The 20637-nt window shown below is 37.7% G+C and overlaps 2 protein-coding genes across 2 annotated transcripts; both read left to right on the forward strand.

Moving 5' to 3' along the window:
* Positions 1–1324: 1324 nt before the first annotated feature.
* On the forward strand, positions 1325–5715 carry LOC131324225 (2-methyl-6-phytyl-1,4-hydroquinone methyltransferase, chloroplastic-like). The gene is made up of 3 exons (XM_058356106.1): positions 1325–2207; positions 2956–3262; positions 5260–5715. Exons 1-3 carry the CDS (start codon positions 1648–1650, stop codon positions 5413–5415), a joined length of 1023 nt encoding a protein of 340 aa, XP_058212089.1. The 5' UTR covers positions 1325–1647; the 3' UTR covers positions 5416–5715.
* Positions 5716–11688: 5973 nt separating this feature from the next.
* Positions 11689–14610, forward strand: LOC131324226 (calmodulin-like protein 11). Its single transcript, XM_058356107.1, has 4 exons — positions 11689–11886; positions 12734–12891; positions 12992–13072; positions 14312–14610. The coding sequence occupies exons 1-4, from the start codon at positions 11811–11813 to the stop codon at positions 14444–14446; spliced, it is 450 nt and encodes a 149-aa protein (XP_058212090.1). The 5' UTR covers positions 11689–11810; the 3' UTR covers positions 14447–14610.
* Positions 14611–20637: the final 6027 nt, after the last annotated feature.

A 20637-nucleotide genomic window follows, 5' to 3' on the forward strand; every position in this document is an offset into this window, starting at 1 on the left:
AAGTCTTTTAGCAAATAATCAAATTTCACTAATTTCATAATCAAACTTGACAATTTTTACCAATAACCAAACTCAAAAACACCATATATTGGAATTGTCTCATCGAGACGAATAATTTGGTGTGGTCAGGTGTGTGATTGGATTGCGATTAGACAAATGTGCATTGTGTATTGTGGGTTTTTTTTTTGTTAGGGATGCAAAAATAACTAATTAATGTGGAGGTAGAGGTTGTTAAGTTTGATTATGGACTAAATGAATAATTAAATGCTGACGTGACACATTTAGATTATTAATTTTGATTATTACCATTGCAAATGCTCTAATTATTTTTCTCACAGTAACTTTTTAATTTCTTATCTGTGTGAATACTCTTTAGCCTCCTCTCTCTTGATGCCGTTGGGTCAAAAGGATCTTGAATTAGGCTTCTTGGCAACTTTTCTTATAACTACATATTGAAATGAGTTCTTTCAGTTATTAATAGTACGGTAACCGTAATCTACAAGTCTAGATCTAAGCAAATTTTAGACCCGTTCTGTTTAATTTTTAGTATTTTTTGTGCGTGGAGATTTTGTTCTTATTCAAACAAAATTCGCGTTTGTTAATTTTGCGCTAAACTTTTGTGGATTATTATCGGAAAAGTAATTTTTTTAACTTATTTCTCAAAATATTTAGATGAAAGTAAAAAAAATTTACTTTGTCAATTCATCTCGTCGAGACAATTCAATATTTCAAAAAAGTTTGCCGCAAAACTAACGAACACAATTTTTTTTTAATAAGGACAAAACCTTCAAAAAAAATTTTTTTGCTTAGGCCCCGTTCCGGTACTCAAAAAAAGCCCTTATTTTTTAAGAAGGCAATTTCAAGTTCAAAAATGAGGGGCTTAGTGAAATCTAAAAATATGCACTATGGATCTTATTTGAAAGATCTCATTGAGATCTTTTATACGATGCAAAAAAAATTTAAAAATTATTTTTCATTTACATTATTTTTGAGTTTGAAAATGTGAAATAAGCTGCTTATTTTTTAAGAAGGTTTCTGGAACGGGGCCTTAGTGGAACTCCTCCACCTTACTTAGATTGTAATTTCTGAAAATATTTGAATAAAAGTAATTTTTATTTTTATTAAATTAATAATTTATAAAAATTAGACGCAAAACTATCCATAGTGATATTTTTTTTTGAATAAATACAAGAAAAAGCAAAAAAAATAAAAAACAAACTGTGGGACAAGGCCTCCCCAAAAACTAAGAGCAGAAAATTCCAAAATTGGTAAGCACACCCAAATGGCCTAATCCTGCCAACACACTCAACTCAAACGTGTGGTAGCAGACTAGCAGTAAGCCAGGAACCCTTCAGCTTCGGGGTGGCACAGAAACAACTCTATTTCCCTCTCGTCCACAACAAATTTTCTCTCAAGTCACTGTCAATCTACTTCTCCCAACCTCCACTTTCACTTCATTCAATTGGCAACTGGTAAGCCTATTTTCCTTCATATATATCCTTTCACTCACCTCACATCAAACTTGCATAGTACTGATCCACTGATATTGTCGAAACCCATCTCAATTTCACTCAATTCTCATGTGGGTTTGCTTCAGATAACAATTCACAGTAATTTCAAGGGGGTTTACTCTATATTTGTCGTTCAATGGCTTCTTCAATGATTAATGGTGCTGAAAATCTCAAACTTACCTGTGGCAAAGCTCCAATTGGGTTAGTTTTTCTAGGTTCTAATTTCCATAGAGGGTGCCTTCCCAATAAGGGTATTGTCTCTTTTGGTAGGATTTCATATGTGAAAACTTTAGCACCCAGATGCAGTTTGACTGCCTCAAGGCCTGCTTCTCAGCCTAGGTTTATACAACACAAGAAAGAGGCATTTTGGTTCTATAGGTTCTTATCCATAGTGTATGATCATGTCATAAACCCTGGGCATTGGACTGAGGATATGCGCGACGAGGCGCTCGAGCCTGCGGATCTCTATGACCGGAAGATGAGAGTGGTTGATGTGGGTGGGGGAACTGGGTTCACTACTCTTGGGATAGTGAAGCATGTTGATGCAAAAAACGTGACGATTCTTGACCAGTCGCCGCACCAGCTTGCCAAAGCAAAGCGGAAGGAGCCTTTGAAAGAATGCAAGATAATTGAGGGTGATGCAGAGGATCTACCATTCCCGACTGATTATGCTGATAGATATATCTCTGCTGGAAGGTAAGGAATACCCTAGAGTTCCTTGTCATGTATGCTCGACATGTTGTGATTGAGTTTTGCAGTCCCTAACAGAGTGCACACCATTTGTTGTGAACTAATTTTGTGTGTTTTTATTTGCTAGGAATGAATCTGACAACTTAAGTAATTAAAACATCAAAGTAGAATGCGTGGGTTAGGGCAGGTGGGCTGTGTTTGAAACCTTGGATGGTTGCTTCGCAGAGGGATTTTCTTGGGGGGAAACCGAGAAGGTAAGGACTAAAGAGATTTTGAAAGAGAAGAAACATGAAATGTTTTCTCTTGGTTGATCCGTTGGTGTTTATTGGTCGACATAAATACAAGTACAATTGGATACAACATTAAATGCCTACCAAGGATGCCTGCACTGAGGCTGGATTTGGCATTTGGGGAAGTGGTTCATAAGAATTGGATTTGGCATTTGGGAAAGTGGTGTTCGTGTAAGGCAAAAAGTATAAATAGGTTATTTACCATGTAAGAATGCTGAATTCTTCCATTTTTCGTTCCATGGATGAGATTTCCTAGGGAAATAGGTTTAACTAAGACTGCTCTCTCATGGTGGGCTCAATAGCTACATCCAGCTCACGCTGTATGATCTTGCACTTTCTTAATTGCCATTTCAGGTTGAATGCTTCATGAATTTTGATGTTTACATCGGAGTTTTGTTTTGACTCTGCTAATGTGACAAATGTTTACAATTTTACTTGTTATATAATATGAGTGTCTACTTCAGCATTGAGTACTGGCCAGATCCACAGCGTGGCATCAAGGAAGCATACAGGGTACTGAAAATAGGTGGAAAAGCCTGTGTAATTGGTCCGGTGTACCCGACTTTTTGGTTGTCTCGTTTTTTTGCTGATATGTGGATGCTTTTCCCAAAGGAGGAAGAGTATATAGCGTGGTTTCAGAAGGCAGGTTTCAAAGATGTTCAACTGAAAAGGATCGGTCCCAAATGGTACCGTGGTGTTCGCCGGCACGGCCTTATTATGGGCTGCTCTGTGACAGGTGTGAAGCCTTTAACGGGGGACTCTCCCCTTCAGGTAATATTTTTGTTACCCAAGAGATTGTACAAGGAAATCTTTTCATAGGTTAAAGCGAACTTTTGTTGTTTTTACTATTAATTTGACAGACACTTGGCTGACACATAGGCATTTTTTTGATTTTGTTACTATTTAACTGCAGTGTGAGTTTTAATGATGGCATTTCTCTTCTGTTGCTCACCATGCATCTGTAGTCGCTATGTTGTTGGGCACTATTGCATTTCTGCTTGTGCGCCTTATTTAGATCTGTAGTATGTACGATTGTATCTAACGCCAGGTGACGGCCAACTAGTGTAGGTTGTTGGACTTATTTTTTTTTTTCCTGGCAATTTAAGATTTTGGGTAACTACAAAAAAAGAAAGTCCATCTCAGATTCATGGTTTTCTGCGTTGAGCTTTATCGTAGTTGAGCTTTATCGTATGATTAGGCTTCTCGTGACCTCGTCTTATATAAACCCTGTCGTCCTAAAAAATATCAGAAACTGTACTTCCGGTTTTATAAGCCCAAAAACCATTTTCAGTAACATAAAACCTTCAAGCAAGTCCAAAAGGATTCACACTCTAATACATAAATCTTAAGATGTCAATGAAGGACCTCCTGTAATGGGAGCTATCATACCTTTTTAGAGCACTACTTGTATGAAAAGCTTAACCTATTGGGAAATCAACAAATAATGTATATCAGGCTATCTAACATGACAGCGGTTTTTCATATGTGATAATCACCTCAAGTGTAATATGGCAGCCAGGTGCTTGAGAATGAGGTGGTTACTAATTTGAGCTCATGAGACTGATAGATAACTTTTTCTTGCCTAAAACTTGTTAGAAATGCTCTCTAAGGGAATAAAGCGCCATTTCCAAATCGTTGCAATGTACTTGAATATAATCTTTTGGTGAGGGCACAAGAAATAGATCTTTGACAATGATGTTGAGAAATTGGCCAAACCACACCACACACAACACGCGAATAACAATCAAGCAAGAATCAAAGAACGCAAGACACAAAGATTTTACATGGTTCCCCAAACGTGCAATTGTGTACATCCACGGCTCCCGCCAGATTTTACTATGTATCTGAAGAGACTAGGGAGTGCAAGAGTTACATCGGTTGCTTTGTATAGCAACTATTTTTAACTTAGGGTTTACATCCCCAATCACCGTAATACTCCTGTCTAGATATCAGGTGCGCTACTCAGGCAGGTCGAACCTCAAAATAGTTAGCGAAGCGCAAGTGAAACAGAATCAGGAACTAACCCAACAACTGGCAACAATAGACTCCCAAAAACCATTGCTGAAAAAAATTGCATTACGTTTCCTCATGGCATAAGTTAGGCATGGTCTTGTGGCTTAAATAGTGCGTGGTTAGATGAAGCGTTTGAAGTGTCATTTTTCTCATGAGCTCCATGTTAGAGTTCTGACTTGCTGTATAGATATATGGGTTTGAAGATAAATTTCTGTGTACATTTTTTCCCGGCTTTGTTTATTCTCTCGAAAGACTGATAAACAGGTAGCTTACAATGAATAAAGAGCATCTTGGTTTTCTCACCAGTGTGGGCTAAAACGTTAACATTGGCCCTCACTTTTCCGTTCCTATTTCTTTTGATATCTCATCCGATAACCTTTTCAGTGGTTTTAGTCCTTACTCATAGTCATTTATGTGTTTGATGAAGTTAAGAAGTTAGGGAGTTGGATTAACTACTTTCAATGCTGTTGGCCGGATCAGTAAATAATAACCAGAAGTGTCCACATAGTATGTCGGAGATTGTGAGATGCGTATTCAATTTAGAAAATTAGAAGTGCCCGGTCTCTTTGGAGTTTGGTTGTGTGGGGAAATTGTGAAGCAATGATGGGAGGCAGCAGCCCTTTCTAGAGTTTGTTTGGCAAAATTGTTACCTGCAGTATAGAGGTTTTCAAGTTCGGATATTCAATACCATAGATTGAGGAGGATTTTTATGGACTTGGTATTTGACCCTTTTTATTTCTCATTTTTATGTGCAGCTTGGTCCAAAGGCAGAAGATGTGGAAAAGCCTGTAAATCCGTTCATGTTCTTCTTGCGCTTCATTCTTGGTGCAATTGCCGCAACTTACTTTGTTATTGTGCCAATTTACATGTGGCTCAAGGATCGAATTGTTCCAAACGGTATGCCTATCTGAAAAAAAAAAAAAAAAGAAAGCTGAAGGAGACCTCTTATTTCATCTCCGTGAGGTAAGCCAGCATCGACATTTCTCACGTGATACCCTCTAAATCGTTGGCAATTTAGAAACCTGTAAAATATGCCAGTAAGATGATTGTATTTTCTCAACTTGTATAACTATAGTCTGAGGCAAAAAGTTGGAATGCTATATTGTGCATGTAAGTAGTCAGGGATCGATAATCGGCATTTTCTAGATATAACAATTTGTCCACTTTAAAAAAAAAAAAAAGATATTACAATTTGTCGAATAGTTTTATGATGACTTGCTCGCATGGGTGGTTACGGAATTACACATGACAAATATGCCTCCATTGAAATACTTCTACGAGGTGCAAATTGTGCAGTAGTTCTCAACTCCTTGTAATGGGTAAAGAACGAGGACAATTTGCAGGGCTCTTTTGATTTCACATCAAATTTTATTGTTTGAGATCCCCATTCTGTTTGGGCTCCCATTTGGACCTCTCTGCGTGTATTGGTAGCTATTCGGCAGTTTGTTGTTTGGGCCAGCTAATTTTAGTAGTCACAGACCTCTCGGTGCATATATGCGTGTGCAAATAATTTTAGTAGTCACAGACTTCTTTTTTAGTCCTCTTAATATTTCTCATGTTGGACCCAATTTAATCCTTTAGTACAGAAACTTGTTGCATTTAGTATGTAGATGTACTACTAATTATGTGGCCTTACTACCAAAAATAGGGCACCCCACCTCAAACTCAAAGGGTGTGTCTGCCCCTGCTCTTAACACCACCATTGAGGTAGAAAATCGCATATGAGAAGTTGTAGGTCATACATCCTCCATAAGGTAAGGTTTCTCATTGGTTGGTGATACGGTAATGTAGCAGGTGACTTGGTGCCCGTAAATGCTTGACATGAGTTATTTTTGGGTGTTGTACATTGTTGGCATGACATCCACTCGTCTCACTCGCCTAACTCTGCCATAATGTGAGATTTCTTATCAGTTGGTGATACAGTAATGTAGTAGGTGCCCGTAAATGCTTGATGACATGAGTTCTTTTGGGTGTTATATGGAGTACATTGTTGGCATGACATCCATCTGTCTCACTTACAAATTACGCCATAATGTTGTTAGATTTCTCATTAGTTGGTGATACGGTAATGTAGTAGGTGCCCTTAAATGGTTGACATAAGTTCTTAGGGTATAATATGTTATAGATTCTTGGCAGGATTTTAAGCATTTCATGCATTAATTATGTCGCATTAGAAGCAAGTCCAACCACCAAAATTATATTATACTCCTTGGACATTGATGAAAGTTGAAGGGGGTGAGGCAGTGGTTGCTCTGGTGACAATAGAAGCTCGAGGTTCCAGCAGGATTATTCATGAAAACTGGTCACTTGCCTTGTTACTGGGACCCCTCCAGAAGGAAACAATGAATAAAACCAGTCTGGAAAAAACTACTCAGAATTCATATGCCAATCAGCACAAACTTGGTGTGCACCTTGTTTAGGCCAATGGTTAGGGCTGGGTTTTCCTAGGGATCTTTTACTACCTAATCTTTGACCGGTCCTATGCCCAACCTGTTGGTCTATTTTTGCAGTGTTTGTCGTTGAGTCTGGCTGGGCATTTAGATTTTAGTACTTTTGGTTCATTCCTGTATCTTGTGTGGAATCTTTGTAATGCCTCCGGACTTTTAAAAGGGAATTGCATCTTGTTCACAAAGGAATAATATCAAGTATTCAATAGAATATAGATGGCTACCATACAGAGTACAATGGAGGGGCGAGGACCTTTTTTCTTTTTTTTTTCTGGTGAGAAAAGCGTTCGGGTTAGGAATGGTAATGGGACGGGTGTGTGCGACCTATGAATCTCGAAAGTCATTTATACTTCCAAACCAGTGGGACCCTTGTCGGGTAATGTTTTGGGCACCCATTATCCGCTTCCCATGGGTTTCGGGTTCGAAAATACTAAGTCCATCGACAGGGGGAGTCGGTGGATGGCCACCGACTGGCGTGTGGGGCCCACTCCGGGTCTCGCACGGATAATCCAAGCCGTTCAATTTTTTTTTTTAAAAATTTGAGTGGCCTAGTGCAAGGATCGGCTCAATTTGATATGTGTAGACGCTCGATCCAAGCTTCCCATTCTTTGAAAAATTCGGAAAAAAGGAAAGAGTAGATTTTTCGATTTTCAAGAATGGGATGCTTGGATCTGGCATCTACACATATTGGATTGAACCGATTCTCACGTAGATCCACTCGGAATTTTTTTTCAAAATTTTTGAACGGCTTAGATCATCTATACGGGGTCCGGAGTAGGCCCGACACGCCCCCGTCGGTGGACGTAGTGTTACTGCTCTTTCGGGTTTCTCCCATCCCAACAATTCCAATTCCCAAAAATCGAAATTAACTTTTTGTTTTCATTTTTATGCACTGTTTGGTTAAAAAAGAATAACAGTAGCATTACATTTTGGCTTAATTGCAAGAACACCCCCTAAACTATCACTTTTTGGCAACTTTACCCCCTTAAGTTTAAATTCGTGCAACTTCACCTCCCTAACTACCAAATTCGAGCAACTTCACCCCCTCTCCCATTTCCCATCCAATTCTGTTAGGAATTTGAATGGAAAATTATAAAATTGGATGGAAAAGTAATTTAACATACCAAAATGCCCTATATACACCCATTATAGACCTCTCTCTCTCTCTCTCTCTCTCTCTCTCTCTCTCTCTCTCTCTCCTACACCTCTCCTCGATTGGAGATGGGAGGTGGGAGATGGGGAGATCGGTTCTAGGGTCTCGGTCGACCTCGACCCATGACGGAGAGAGAGACAGAGATGAAAAGGTGGTGGGAGTGATCAATCGTTCTTTTCTTCCAAGTATAAATAGTGTGTTTTTTTAAAACCTTAGGAGTACATTGGTCTTTTTATTTCAGTCCGTCCAAGAATTGGACGGAAAATGGGGGAGGGGGTGAAATTGCTCGAATTTGGTAGTTAGGAGGGTGAAGTTGCTCAAATTTAAACTTAAGGGGGTGAAGTTGCCAAAAAGTGATAGTTTAGGGGGTGTTCTTGCAATTAAGCCTTACATTTTTTACAACATAAGACTAAGATGAACAGATGCTAACATAGAGACTATTGTGAATTGTCTAGAGAGAATAGAGAGTACACATATCCTTGATATATCTTTGTCTCGTGTTCCTAATCCTTGTTTGCAGGTTTTGTTGATCGTGTCTTCAGCGTTGAAGGAATGCTTGTGTTTCTTTTGGCTCTTGTGAGGGTGTTACGTTTGGCTTTCTATTTGTTTAGTGGGTTTTTGTTTTGATTGTCGGATTGTTTTGGCTAGGGTTTTATGTATATGGTCTTGTTTGTATGAACAAATATGGATGTTCTTTCGTGTGATATAATGGGATGATTTCGTTTGTAAAAATAAAAAATAAAAAATTATCCTTGATATATACTTTTAATATAATTTTTTAAACATAATTACTTGTGAAAGATGGATGGATTCTGGCATACAAACCCCTGAATCCAAACCCATATTTTTTTCTTTCTTTTCTCGGAACTCAATCCTGAATTAAAATTTTATCGGGATCTGCCTCAATGGAGACGAAAGCGGAATAGAACGGGTTAAATTGTCATCCCTGCTTAGAATGAGCAACCAACACAAGAATTTTCTTTGGGCACGACCTCTGGCAGCAAAACCTTTCCAATAGTCCACCTACCCTCATGTTAATTTCCACAAAGAAAAGTCATAAGCCATATTAACTTGAGGCCTTGGACTCGTTTTGTGAATTTTTTCCTGTCATATGTTTCTGGTTTTCCGCGCTTCTTCTAGGGGTTGGAATTCCAATTAGTGGACCATGACCCAGCACAGTTTCTTGCTTCTGTGAATGTGACCTCTGTTTTGTTGCATATGTGACCTCTATTCTCGTTTTTTTAAAATTCGGGGTCAGCTTACGCGTACTTATATGTGACCTCTATTCTCGTTTTTTTTTAGTAACTTAGGGTCAGCTTACGTGCACTTCTACTAATTCTTGAAGACTAATCTTATTGCTTGCTAACAGGGAACCAAAGTAATTCTTTGGGGATTGGCCTGTTATTTGCAAATAAATTAAATCTGAACACATTTTTTAAACTTATAATGGAAAGTTTTTTCAAAACGATTCACTAGTCGGCATGATAGGCTTTATCATGCTCTTTAAAGAAAATCAAGCTACTTGAGTTCAACCTAACGAAAACTCGGTCAGATCGACGCGAGTGATAAACAACTAATCCTAAATATATTTTTCGTTTTGAAGATGATTCAGCTCTCAATTAATCCGAGGATTATACCTCGCAAGTGAGCGTTTCAAGAACTACCCTTTGTCCCCGTTTAAGCGTTGATATTTAAGAGCATCTTCAATCCATCTCTAAAAGTCCAAAATAAAGAATAGATGTGACATATTGGAGGAAAATTTTGTAATTTATTATCACTTTTTGCACTTTAAGAGGAAATTTAGGAGGGATCCATCCTACTTTTTAGATATTTTGGTCTCCAAATTGCCTTTGGTTCTCCAAATATGGAGATCCTACTCTCCCATTTTGGAGACAAAATCTCTAAAAGTACGATGAGTCCCTCCTATATTCTCTCATAAAGTGCAAAAAGTGAAAATAAATTACAAAATCTTCCTCCAATATGTCACATCTATTCTCCATTTTGAACTTTTAGAGATGGGTTGAAGATGCTCAAAGACATTGGTGGATTCACATATTACCCTTAGTGGCAGGAAGAAAAGCCGCGTTTGGACAGCCAAGCACATTTATTGAAGTGTGCCCCTTCTTGGTGGGAGTGTTCAGCTCATGCTTAGGCTGTCTTGATTTGAACTCTGTTTTCAGGAGTTTTTTTTTTACTAAGGTAGGCTGCAGGAATGTTTAACGACGGTGTATTTTTTTTTTTAATCGAAAAATGTGGGTGAATTTTTGAGCTAAAAGGGTTATTGGACTTGTTCAAGCTCATACATCATGTTTTGTGTTCGGAGTAAATAGGAGCGAGACTGGATCAACATAAAATCGGTTGTTCAACAAGAAAAATGAGAATTCGGCAAGGATAGGAGGTCCCTTAGCGTGCGTTGAACATGAATAGATTGGTGACGTAAAGCGAGCATGCCACGTAGTTTCACTGGTAGCGTTAAAATCCGTTTCTCTAACAAGAGAGTGAGAGACCATATTCAAAGAAAAATTGGTCATTTGAAAATTAATTCTACTTGGATCAATAGTAGTGTAGAAGTTTCTTCCAAATGGACACAGTGCGTGGCAGGAGCAAGCTTAATTGGATTTGTAAACAAAGTGGTCAAATGCCTGGAGTCACGTATGGTTTGGTTTCCTTAGTTTTAGCACTAAATTATTATTATTATTATTATTTTTTGGGTCAAACGGAAATTAAATTATGTGACGTTTGCCTGAAGGCAAATATGGAGACTTTACTAGAAGGAAAGGAGGGGTCAAATGTGTAAGATATGAATACAAAAAATGATTATTTTCAGGAGTTTTGCTTGGTTAATTTGGAGTATTTTTTTAGGAGATAATACCTCACAAACCTCAAAATTTAATTAATTAGCAGCCAAACTGTACTTTGCTATTTAAAAAAAAAAACACTTTCTATACTTTATTACTTTCTGAATATTTCTAATTTTGTTGATCTGCATGTTACATGTCTTTCACACTAATTTTTTTTCACCACTCTTTTTTATTGCTTAGTTCCTGTAACTGTTGAAGCACATAACAATGATAGAAACCTCTCTTGACATTTTTTTATATGGCTCCGCTCTCTCCTATTTTTTCTGAAAATCTAAAAACTTTCGCAAAGGTAAGTGAAATTTACCCTAAAGATTGTGTTACAGATTGAATATGTCATAGAATTTTAGCTAAACTGATACTCAGAGTTTGTTATAAACTTGATTTGGGGAGCAAGAACTTCTTTTCTTTTTTTTTTATAAGTAGGGGAGGAGCAAGAACTTGCCGTGGGAGAACCTCATAATGGGTTTGTCACCGGCTCTAGACATAAGCTTTTTTTTTTTTTTGGAATAACTTAGTGTCCGGATCAATTTATGCACACCCTTAGCTTTATTATATGGCATTTCGATTCTAATTACTTGTGTCCATTTCTACTAGCAGTACAATGTGAATCCAGTTCCAACTCATGTGTAATAAGCTTAGTTTGACCCTTCATTCTAATCTTGGTCAAATTAAATAAGGCATTTTGAAAGTATTTCGTATCCCCATGACTACTCCAATAAATACTACTACACCAGCCCAGCTTGGATTGAGCTATACCCACTCTCTCTCTCTCTCTCTCTCTCTCTCTCTCTCTCTAACTTTCAATTTCCATCTTCTCATCCCTCTTTTTAGTCTCAAGCAGAACCATGGCAGATGCATTGAATGAAGAACAGATTGTTGAGTTCCAAGAAGCTTTCAGTCTGTTTGACAAGGATGGAGATGGTACGCATTCTTTCTTTTAATCCTTGCTCATTTTTACATTCCAAAAAATGCACTCAACACACATACAAAGAGACACATTCACGTGTGTTGCTCTGTATATATCGAACTCTCTGTTTCACATTCTAACACTTTCAATGAGTAATTCTACAGACACAGAAACCGGCTACAGAGATTCCGTGCCGCGATGTGTAATTTTACCAATACAGCAACTTGCTACAAAACCCATGTCTAGGAAACCATGTATGTCTGTCAAACGGGTTGTGCCGTACCAGGCTGCCGGCCCAACCCGTTTATTTCCGTGCTTAAGGTGCTTCTTGCCATACCTAGTTCGGTACGTTTATTATCCGTGTCGTGTCCGTCTGTCAATTCCTGTGCCTGTTTCGCGTCATGTCCGTGCCTAATTGGATCTAATAAAGCCAACGAAAATAAAGTTGTGTTTGGTTGAGAGTTTAGTTTAGTTTAGTTTTGGTAGTGGGTGGAGAGAGAAATAGAGTAATGATTGAAGATAGGGGTAATGATTGGAGAGAGATAGAGAGAGATGGGAAAGTAATAATTGAAAAAATAGGGTAATGATTGGAAAAAGAAATAGGGTAATGATTGAAAATAAAACTAAAACTAAAACTAAACCGCGAACCGAACAAAGCCATTGTTTTTCAGTTTATCCATACACACTCTGTGTCTTGTTTTTTGTCCGTAAAACCACTCCTGGCATATGTGGAGGAAAATAAAAGTGTCAGGAATCACGTGACGGTATCCTAACACACTTGAATGAAAGTGTCAGGAATCACGTGACGGTATCTTAGGACACTTGAATAAGTTACTCGTTAACGACTGGTTGAATGGACAGGCTGCATAACAGTGGAGGAACTGGCGACGGTGATCCGGTCGTTGGACCAGAATCCAACGGAAGAGGAGCTTGAAGACATGATAACAGAAGTTGATGCCGATGGCAATGGCACCATAGAGTTCAAAGAGTTTTTGAACCTCATGGCCAATAAAATAAAGGTAAGAATACTAATTAATTGAAATCAATTTTCCACAATACTAGGTAATCTAAATACGAAATCTATCTCTTATTCAAACATGATTTCTTTGATATTATTAGGAGACTGATGCAGAAGAGGAGCTTAAAGAAGCGTTCAAAGTGTTTGACAAGGATCAAAATGGCTACATATCAGCCAATGAGGTAAGCCCACCTAATTAATCCCAAGTAATTTTGCCTATGGCCCACGCTTTTACTAAGTATTTTCTCCATCTACCAATATAAGTTGTTACTAATGCCTGGCGGCCGGTCAAAATGGTTTGTAATGTTTGTATACTTTTACACTCCAGTCTGTAACTAGACAGAATAAACCCATGGCCAGGCGGTCAAGACATGAAATTTAGGAGTTCGGGCCCTCCTAAAGTGTCTTATGCTTGAAAACTCAAAGGTGTTATCAAACCCTTTAAGGTCAGTTCATATGGGATTTTGCTCCGGTTTTAATTGGGCCATCTACTAATGGATGTGAGATTTTTCTTCCAAGATTAGTCAAGATACTGTACACATATGTTAGCCTGGATAGGGCCGACTCTATCATAGTTTGAGACCCGGGGTTCTAAAAATGGGCGTAAGAGTGTGAAATGACTGTAGGAGAGGCTACAAGATTCGTCTAAGGTGTGCGCAAACTGGTCCGACACACTTAGTATTTCCAAAAAAAAAGGTAAGAAATAGGAGTACTTAAAAAAGTAAGTCACAGATGTCCCACTTTGGGTCAATATTTTGAAGATGAGAGAGAGCGAGTTTGACATCACGTCTGTAGTAATGTGAACTAGGTTCCTTGACCTTTGACATTATCAACATTGCCAGGAGGGGTGTTTCTGTATTTTATTTTATAATCATGCACCATCGCATTGGGTGAGGCAAAACAGAGAGGTAAAAAAGTATGTGTATTAAATTAGTGATATCGAAATTAATGACATGTATTAATTCTTAATCAATATTCCTACAGTTGTTCTACAGTTGGACTACATCATAAAACCTGTTTCTAATCCAGTGAACACTGCCCAAAACATGAAACGCAACTGTATTTGGACTTTCTCTAATAGAAAAGAACCTAGAAAAGATTCTGCTTTTTCTTTCATGGATCGCACGTCAATGGTGTAGTGATCTTTCGGTTCTGTTGGTGTCAAACACCGCGATGGACCAACTACGATCCAGACCCTCCCTTGGCAGGCACTGGGGGGGACCAACCGATCATAAGTTTTCACCATCCCATCAAAGGTCAGTGGGACCAGCAAGGTGGTGGTCAGCAACTTGCTGCCTCTAGAACCCAAATCCATTAGAGTGACCTGTTTACCACTAAGCTACCACCCGGGGGTCTAAGAGATTCTAACTTAATTTATTTATTCGAATTTTCGCATTCTTGATTAATTTAATCTTGTGCAGCTGAGGCACGTAATGATCAACCTTGGGGAGAAACTAAGCGATGAAGAGGTGGAGCAGATGATCAAAGAGGCTGATCTGGATGGTGATGGTCAAGTTAATTTTGAAGAATTTGCGAAGATGATGATGAAAGTCTGATCTAAAACTACATAGGAAATTTGTTTACTCTGTTCTTAATTCCTAATTTGTTTGATTTATTCTTGTTGTAACGCAAAAAATGTGGCCATTTGATTTTTGGTAACCATATTTTCGTTTAAAGGAACCTTAGATTTGGGAAGAAACAATATTTTCATATCGATCAATACTTTCCCTGCATTATTTGCTTTATTTTCGTCTTGTGTAGTTTTTCCTGTAACACCCCGATTTTTCGGGAGCAAAATAAAATAATTTTCTTAAGAAAATTTGCTAAATAAATAAAATTTTCTAAATTAAAGTTTTGCTAATACAATCTCAAGAAAATTTACTGATTCAAAATACATTAACTTCAGAGCTGACTCTAGGCTTGATACGAATCCCGAGCATACTCGATCTCCGTTGCTGATATTCTTTTCGTGTCGAACTGCATCATCGTTGAATCCCCTCCATTGAATCCTGCGCCCACTGGCAAATTGATCGCCGAAGTAAACGATTTGTCAGCGTATCCGTGAGTGATAAATCAACCAATAGAATAATCTAACCCAACTACCCATCTTACTTTACAGCTAACAAGTAATCGGATAATAAGGATGCGACAAGTAAAACAGAGATTTTTTCATATAAACCAGTTATTACTATTCATTAACCTAATGTGAAATCTAAGATCTCTCCACGAGATCTTTCCTCCCCCAACCGCTAGCCATGCTCGGTTCCATGAGATCACTTCCCTTTGCTGTCGCAGATACACCTAAGTTATATACCGAGTGTGCACCCCAATAACTATAACAAGGGGAAAGTTTATCATGCCTGAACCACAACTAGGGTTCGCCTATCTTATACACCACTTCACAAATCACTTCACAATCATCATTGGACACACGCCAGTTTATCAATTCATCACTGGACACTCGCCAGTTTCAATCTCATCACATCTCAAAATCACGTCTGCAGGTAATCTAAGAATAAAACTTTCCAATTCATCCATTACCTAGCATCGTCTAGGTGAATTCTATTCGCATACCACCACATCTCTCTATGATCCAATCTAGCATATCAAGCAAGAGTTTGAACAATATGCATATTACCAAAATAATTATTAAAATAAACAAACAACAAGCGAGGCAATCACGTAACTTTTATAAACGGGCCGTTGCCCTTAGTCTTGTATGGTCAAAAGTTAATAACAATACAAGAAACTTTTATAATAAATAAATAAATACTAATTTTATTCAAATATTAGTAAGTCTATGCTTTTATTAGTCGATTTATGAAGTTAGATTACCATATTAGTGATAATATAACAGTGGGTCGAAACTGTACCGTTAACCATCTCGGGTTTAAAATTGCAATTTGTAAATAATGTATCATTAAATTTTGGACCAAAATAATACATTCAATAGCCTAAAGGGGTTAACTGTATTTTTAGGGTTAATTTTCAAAAACAATACGTCCAGGAACAGTGGGTTTTCGAAAAACAGGGGAAAAACGTCGGACTATATGATTTCGATTCGTGGGTTCGATTTTAGCAATTGAAACTTGTTAAAAATCCTCATGTAAAGAGTACATATACTTAGAGAGGAGTAGGAGAAGGATTAATCTACCTTTAATCCGGACAAAACGATTCGGTGGAGTCCGGTGGGTTTTTGTTTGGCGGCGAAAGATCGGTATTCTAGCAGCAACTTTGGACTGGAATAACTTGACCAAACCTCTGCCGTTTTGGGTGATTCTTGTGTCTAACGCGAAGATCTTGAAACGCCCTACAACTTTTGTGAAGAAGTCGAAGCCCGAAAACCATTCGAACTAGGAGAAAAGTGGGGGTTTTCATAAGTCCTGTTTGCTGTCTGGAAACAGAAATCCGAGAATTTCACTGATCTTTGGACAGCGATAATTCTATCAATCCTTGACCGTTTTGGGTAATTCTTGGGTCGAAATCAAAGCTCTCGACGCCCTCTACAACATTCGTGAAGAAACTTAGGCCTAAAAACGACAGAAACTAGGAAGAAACAGGCCGTGAACAGAGGGACGTGATGTGGACGAAAATTAAAAGGGTGTGATCCCTCTTTTCTTGTTTCTGTTTATGTAGTGGACTAGGAGTGTTGTATTGTGAGAGAGGAGTGGGGATTGGGGATAAGTATGGAGGTGGTGGAATGCGGAAGGAGAGAGAGATATAGTTTAGGGAGAGTTTGAAGGAGAGTGGAAGATTGGTTTTGATAGAATTTTGGTTAGATAGGATAAGAGATGAGTATGGATACTTATATATCTAAATTATAAATATACATCCTATATAAGTGTGAAAATAATATCAATTATACTCATAATAATGTATAATTAATAATTCAATCTAATTAGTTATTGAATTAAGAATTTAACATAATAAATTTGTAAAAAAAAAAGACAAAAAAAAAAATTTTCCGGGTCGTTACATTTCCTGTTCGGTTTGGATTTTGAGAGAAGTTTTTGAGAGTAATTAGTAGATAAAGATAAATACAAAAAATTTATTGGAGACCATTCACAGGGGTTTTGAGACCTCAAAACGAACAAGGGTTTACAAATCCATTTGACTAATTACGTAAATATTTGGTGTTGGTTATGAAATTTTCGTAAACTCTAGATACTTCATTGAGTTTTTACAGTTTTGTCCGTAAATTCTTGTATAAAAGTATACGTTCAAATCTTTAGGCTTTAATAACATCTCGTTGTAGTGGATCACGGACACACCATTTTCAAAACTATGACCAATACGTGCCCCTTTTGTAATAAAACCCTGGATTTGCCACTTACGGCTAAGTATGATTTCGAGAACAAATTTCAAGACAAATGTATCAATAGAATTTATAATCAATAAAATTTCATGCACTAAAGACAATTTGACGAGTCCACAAACATTAACTAATGACTATTTTGACGGCGAGATATGACCCAAAATAAAATTGCGCCAGGACCTATTATGCCGCCAGTCCTTAACTTGCCTGGTGCTTCTCTTTAAACTCACAGGTGTCTTTTACCCTTTTTTTTTATTTTTTGAACTTCACTAATTTAGAAAAAAAAAATTACTACAACTAAGCCTTGCTAGCCAAGGCATATTGACTTGAAATTTCATGATTTTTGGGAAAAAATTATTCGATGGGAAAAGATATTTAATGATTTTTGGTTGTTATTCTTGGCTTTGACTAAAAGATGAAGAATGGTTGGGAGTTGGGAGTTGGGAGATTTTGGAATATGAGTAGAAAGGACTTTTTGAATGAAGGAATTGGTCAACCGTTTCCCCTTCCATTGAAAACAGTACCTTAGCTGTCACGGTTTCTTTTCAGAACATTTTCCCTATTTTTATGTTACTTTGGGTAAGGGGTCACTTTAGATTACTTACCTTAATGGCTTTACTCTTTCAGTACCTCTCCACGCTTCTACATCCTAGTAATTTCTAAATTATGAAATACCTAAAACCAAACACAAAGTCTTTGCACACCGCTCAACCTTCACTGTTTCCCCTACCGTTTTCAATTTTACCGTCGAAAAGCATTTTAGACTGTTTGAATTATTGATTGTCGAGACGGACAGTGAAATATGAGCGGTGGGATAGTCATGCTGAAAACCAAAACCAAAACTAAGATAATAAAGTTGACAGTCCCCCTCAGAGTTATGTGTGCAATGACCATATCCTGTAGTATTTCACACGTAGTCAAAAGATTGGTCAGGTGGTTTGAAGAATTCCCTAACAACAGGGGAGGTTTGAAATGTGTACGGTTGTATTAAATAGAGTGAAAAATGTATTATTGATGTTTAGTGGGCTGAGCTGTCAATAGAAAGACCCTTTCCTTAAATTAGTACTTACTACTAGCATGGATCTACTCTTCGACTCTCGTTCCTTCTCGCTTCCATAATTTCTAAACTATGTGAAATATCTAAAACTAAAAGGCTGTTTGGGAGCTGGATTTTCTATTCCCATTATCATTTTTTTTTTCTATTTGGGAGTTCAATTGTGATAATGCATTCTCTCACAATGCATTTTGAAAACTACACTTTAGAGACACAATTCGAGAATTAGCCCCTGCATAATCTATTTTGAGCATCATTCTGCATTTTTAAAACTATACTTTTGAATTATCTTCCCGAATTCATAATATATTTTGAGCATTATTCTCAAAATACCATTCATAATCTATTTTGAGCATTATCTTTCCAAACACTACTCTGTTACAAAAATCTATCCCGCGCATATCTTCCAAACACTTTACCAGATTCATACTCTATTATGGCCGCTATCCGAAACCAATAACACACAATCCAAAATGCAAAAATAATTAGGCTCTCATACACGCCCCAAGTAAAAAAGATAAATTTAATTTGACAGTCCCTGTCAGAGATATGTGTGCAATGACACTTATTATCCTTTAATCTCGAAATAGGGGCAAAAGAAAGAAAGGTCAGGTTTGAACAAGTCCAGAGCCAACGCGGTAGGTTTGGAGTGCAAGCCCCCATAATCACCAACCGACAAGCCAATGTTTTTCCTGTCTCCGCGTAAACTGTATATAGTGCTTGTCAAAAAGTTCTCGTATGTGCTGACAAGCTTATTTGAAAGAAGATGTTTTTTTTTGAGACAACAAAAACTAGCACAACATATGACTTTAGAGGTGCCTCCTCGAAGCATAAGCTGCACACCAAAAGTTCTCGCAAACACGCCCGCTCATATAAGAAGCGTTTAATTAATGACCGGATTGAATCTGAAATGGGTTGGATTCGTGGAACATATGGCCTCGAAGCCAGAGGCGGGGGGACACTCGGGTATTTAAGCGTGGTCGGTTGATCCTGTGTCCTTTCGTTTTTCTAACATGACAATTTTTTGTCTTGTATTCGACATTTATCTACTCTGGCCCTACTTGAAGTCCTTAATTTGCCCCATGTTATTTCAGGGTCAGACATGTGATACTTGAAATTTGTGAGTGATACGTATGGACATCTCTAACTCCCGAATGCTTTCTTCTGGACCCAAATTAGACGCAAAACCCAAATCAGACTGAAAAGGCCCAAATTAGAATACCCATATCTAGCATATAACCCTCAAAATTTTGGAATGAAACACCCTCTTTGTTGTTTTTTAGGAAAATATGTGATTAATTTAGTGCATTATTTTAAAAAATACGAAAAGTCTCTAGGATCAATTGTAAAGAGAAGTAACCAACTGGGACTAGCTCAGTTGGCCAGAACTATTGCATCTCACTAGGAGGTCAGGAGTTCGAGTCTTCCTACCTGCGTGCGGGTGTTCCTTCCTTTGTATTTGTTGGGGTTATTTCTCCCCTTAATGGGGCTTGTAGTTGAGTTGGACTTATAGTGATTGTGGTATCTTTGATGGGCTTATTTATCATGTAGGTTCAATTGTTGGGCTTTGTTATTTCGTGGACTTCCATACAACGTGATTTGTACTTTGTACTGCATACATAATGTAATGATCTGTCCAACCGATTGGGCAAAAAAAAAAAATTGTAAAGAGAAGCTACATTGACCAACATATATACTCCATCGATCAATCTAATTGTTTCTCTTGATTGGCAAATAAGAAACTTAAGTCTCATATTGTTCTAGTTTTTGCCGCTACAATTCGAAATTTCTGACTTCATTCCGTGAAATTATTCAATAGTCTACAAGAATGTATGGTAGTGGAGTGGTCCGGAGAACCACATGGCGGTACTCCCCTCCATTCCTACTCACATCTTTCATTTCTTTAGTGTAGGGAAAGAATTCCTGTGAGGCGTGCAAGTAAAGCCCATTTTTATTGAACGGAAATACAGCACCGAAGCCCACTTTTGCTAAACACAGCCTGTACTCCTGTAGAATAGGCATCTGTAGTTATTTAAGCCCACATTCCTGAGAGGAACTTTTGTTGTGCAGGTATCCTCCCTTATATTTAACTCAAATTGGATTAAACAGCTTTGAATTTCCATTTGTAAATTTCTATTGTTCTCCGGCCGTGACTTCAAAAGATATCGAATGTAAGGTCTAGTGCTATAGTCTCTTTGTTGGCAAATTTCATGACAAAACACACATTTAATTGTATTTCTGTTTTCATGGCAACGTTTTTTAGAAAATTGCTTGAGCTACTCAGATAGGCTTCAGAGAGACTACAAAGTTGCTCGAGCAACTCATACAAATTCTGCAGCTTATAAATATGCTGCCTTTTAGATTTTTGCATCACAGAT

This window comes from Rhododendron vialii, chromosome 4a (assembly GCF_030253575.1).
Source record: "Rhododendron vialii isolate Sample 1 chromosome 4a, ASM3025357v1".
Classification (NCBI taxonomy): Eukaryota; Viridiplantae; Streptophyta; class Magnoliopsida; order Ericales; family Ericaceae; genus Rhododendron; species Rhododendron vialii.

Excerpts from the sequence above, each read along its gene's own strand:
- LOC131324226 (XM_058356107.1), top strand. The coding sequence starts at position 11,811 with ATGGCAGATGCATTGAATGAAGAACAGATTGTTGAGTTCCAAGAAGCT. Across the intron at positions 11,887-12,733 it reads GTTTGACAAGGATGGAGATG|GCTGCATAACAGTGGAGGAA; the intron begins GTACGCATTCTT and ends TTGAATGGACAG. Across the intron at positions 13,073-14,311 it reads GCTACATATCAGCCAATGAG|CTGAGGCACGTAATGATCAA; the intron begins GTAAGCCCACCT and ends AATCTTGTGCAG.
- LOC131324225 (XM_058356106.1), top strand. The coding sequence starts at position 1,648 with ATGGCTTCTTCAATGATTAATGGTGCTGAAAATCTCAAACTTACCTGT. Across the intron at positions 2,208-2,955 it reads AGATATATCTCTGCTGGAAG|CATTGAGTACTGGCCAGATC; the intron begins GTAAGGAATACC and ends TGTCTACTTCAG. Across the intron at positions 3,263-5,259 it reads CGGGGGACTCTCCCCTTCAG|CTTGGTCCAAAGGCAGAAGA; the intron begins GTAATATTTTTG and ends TTTTATGTGCAG.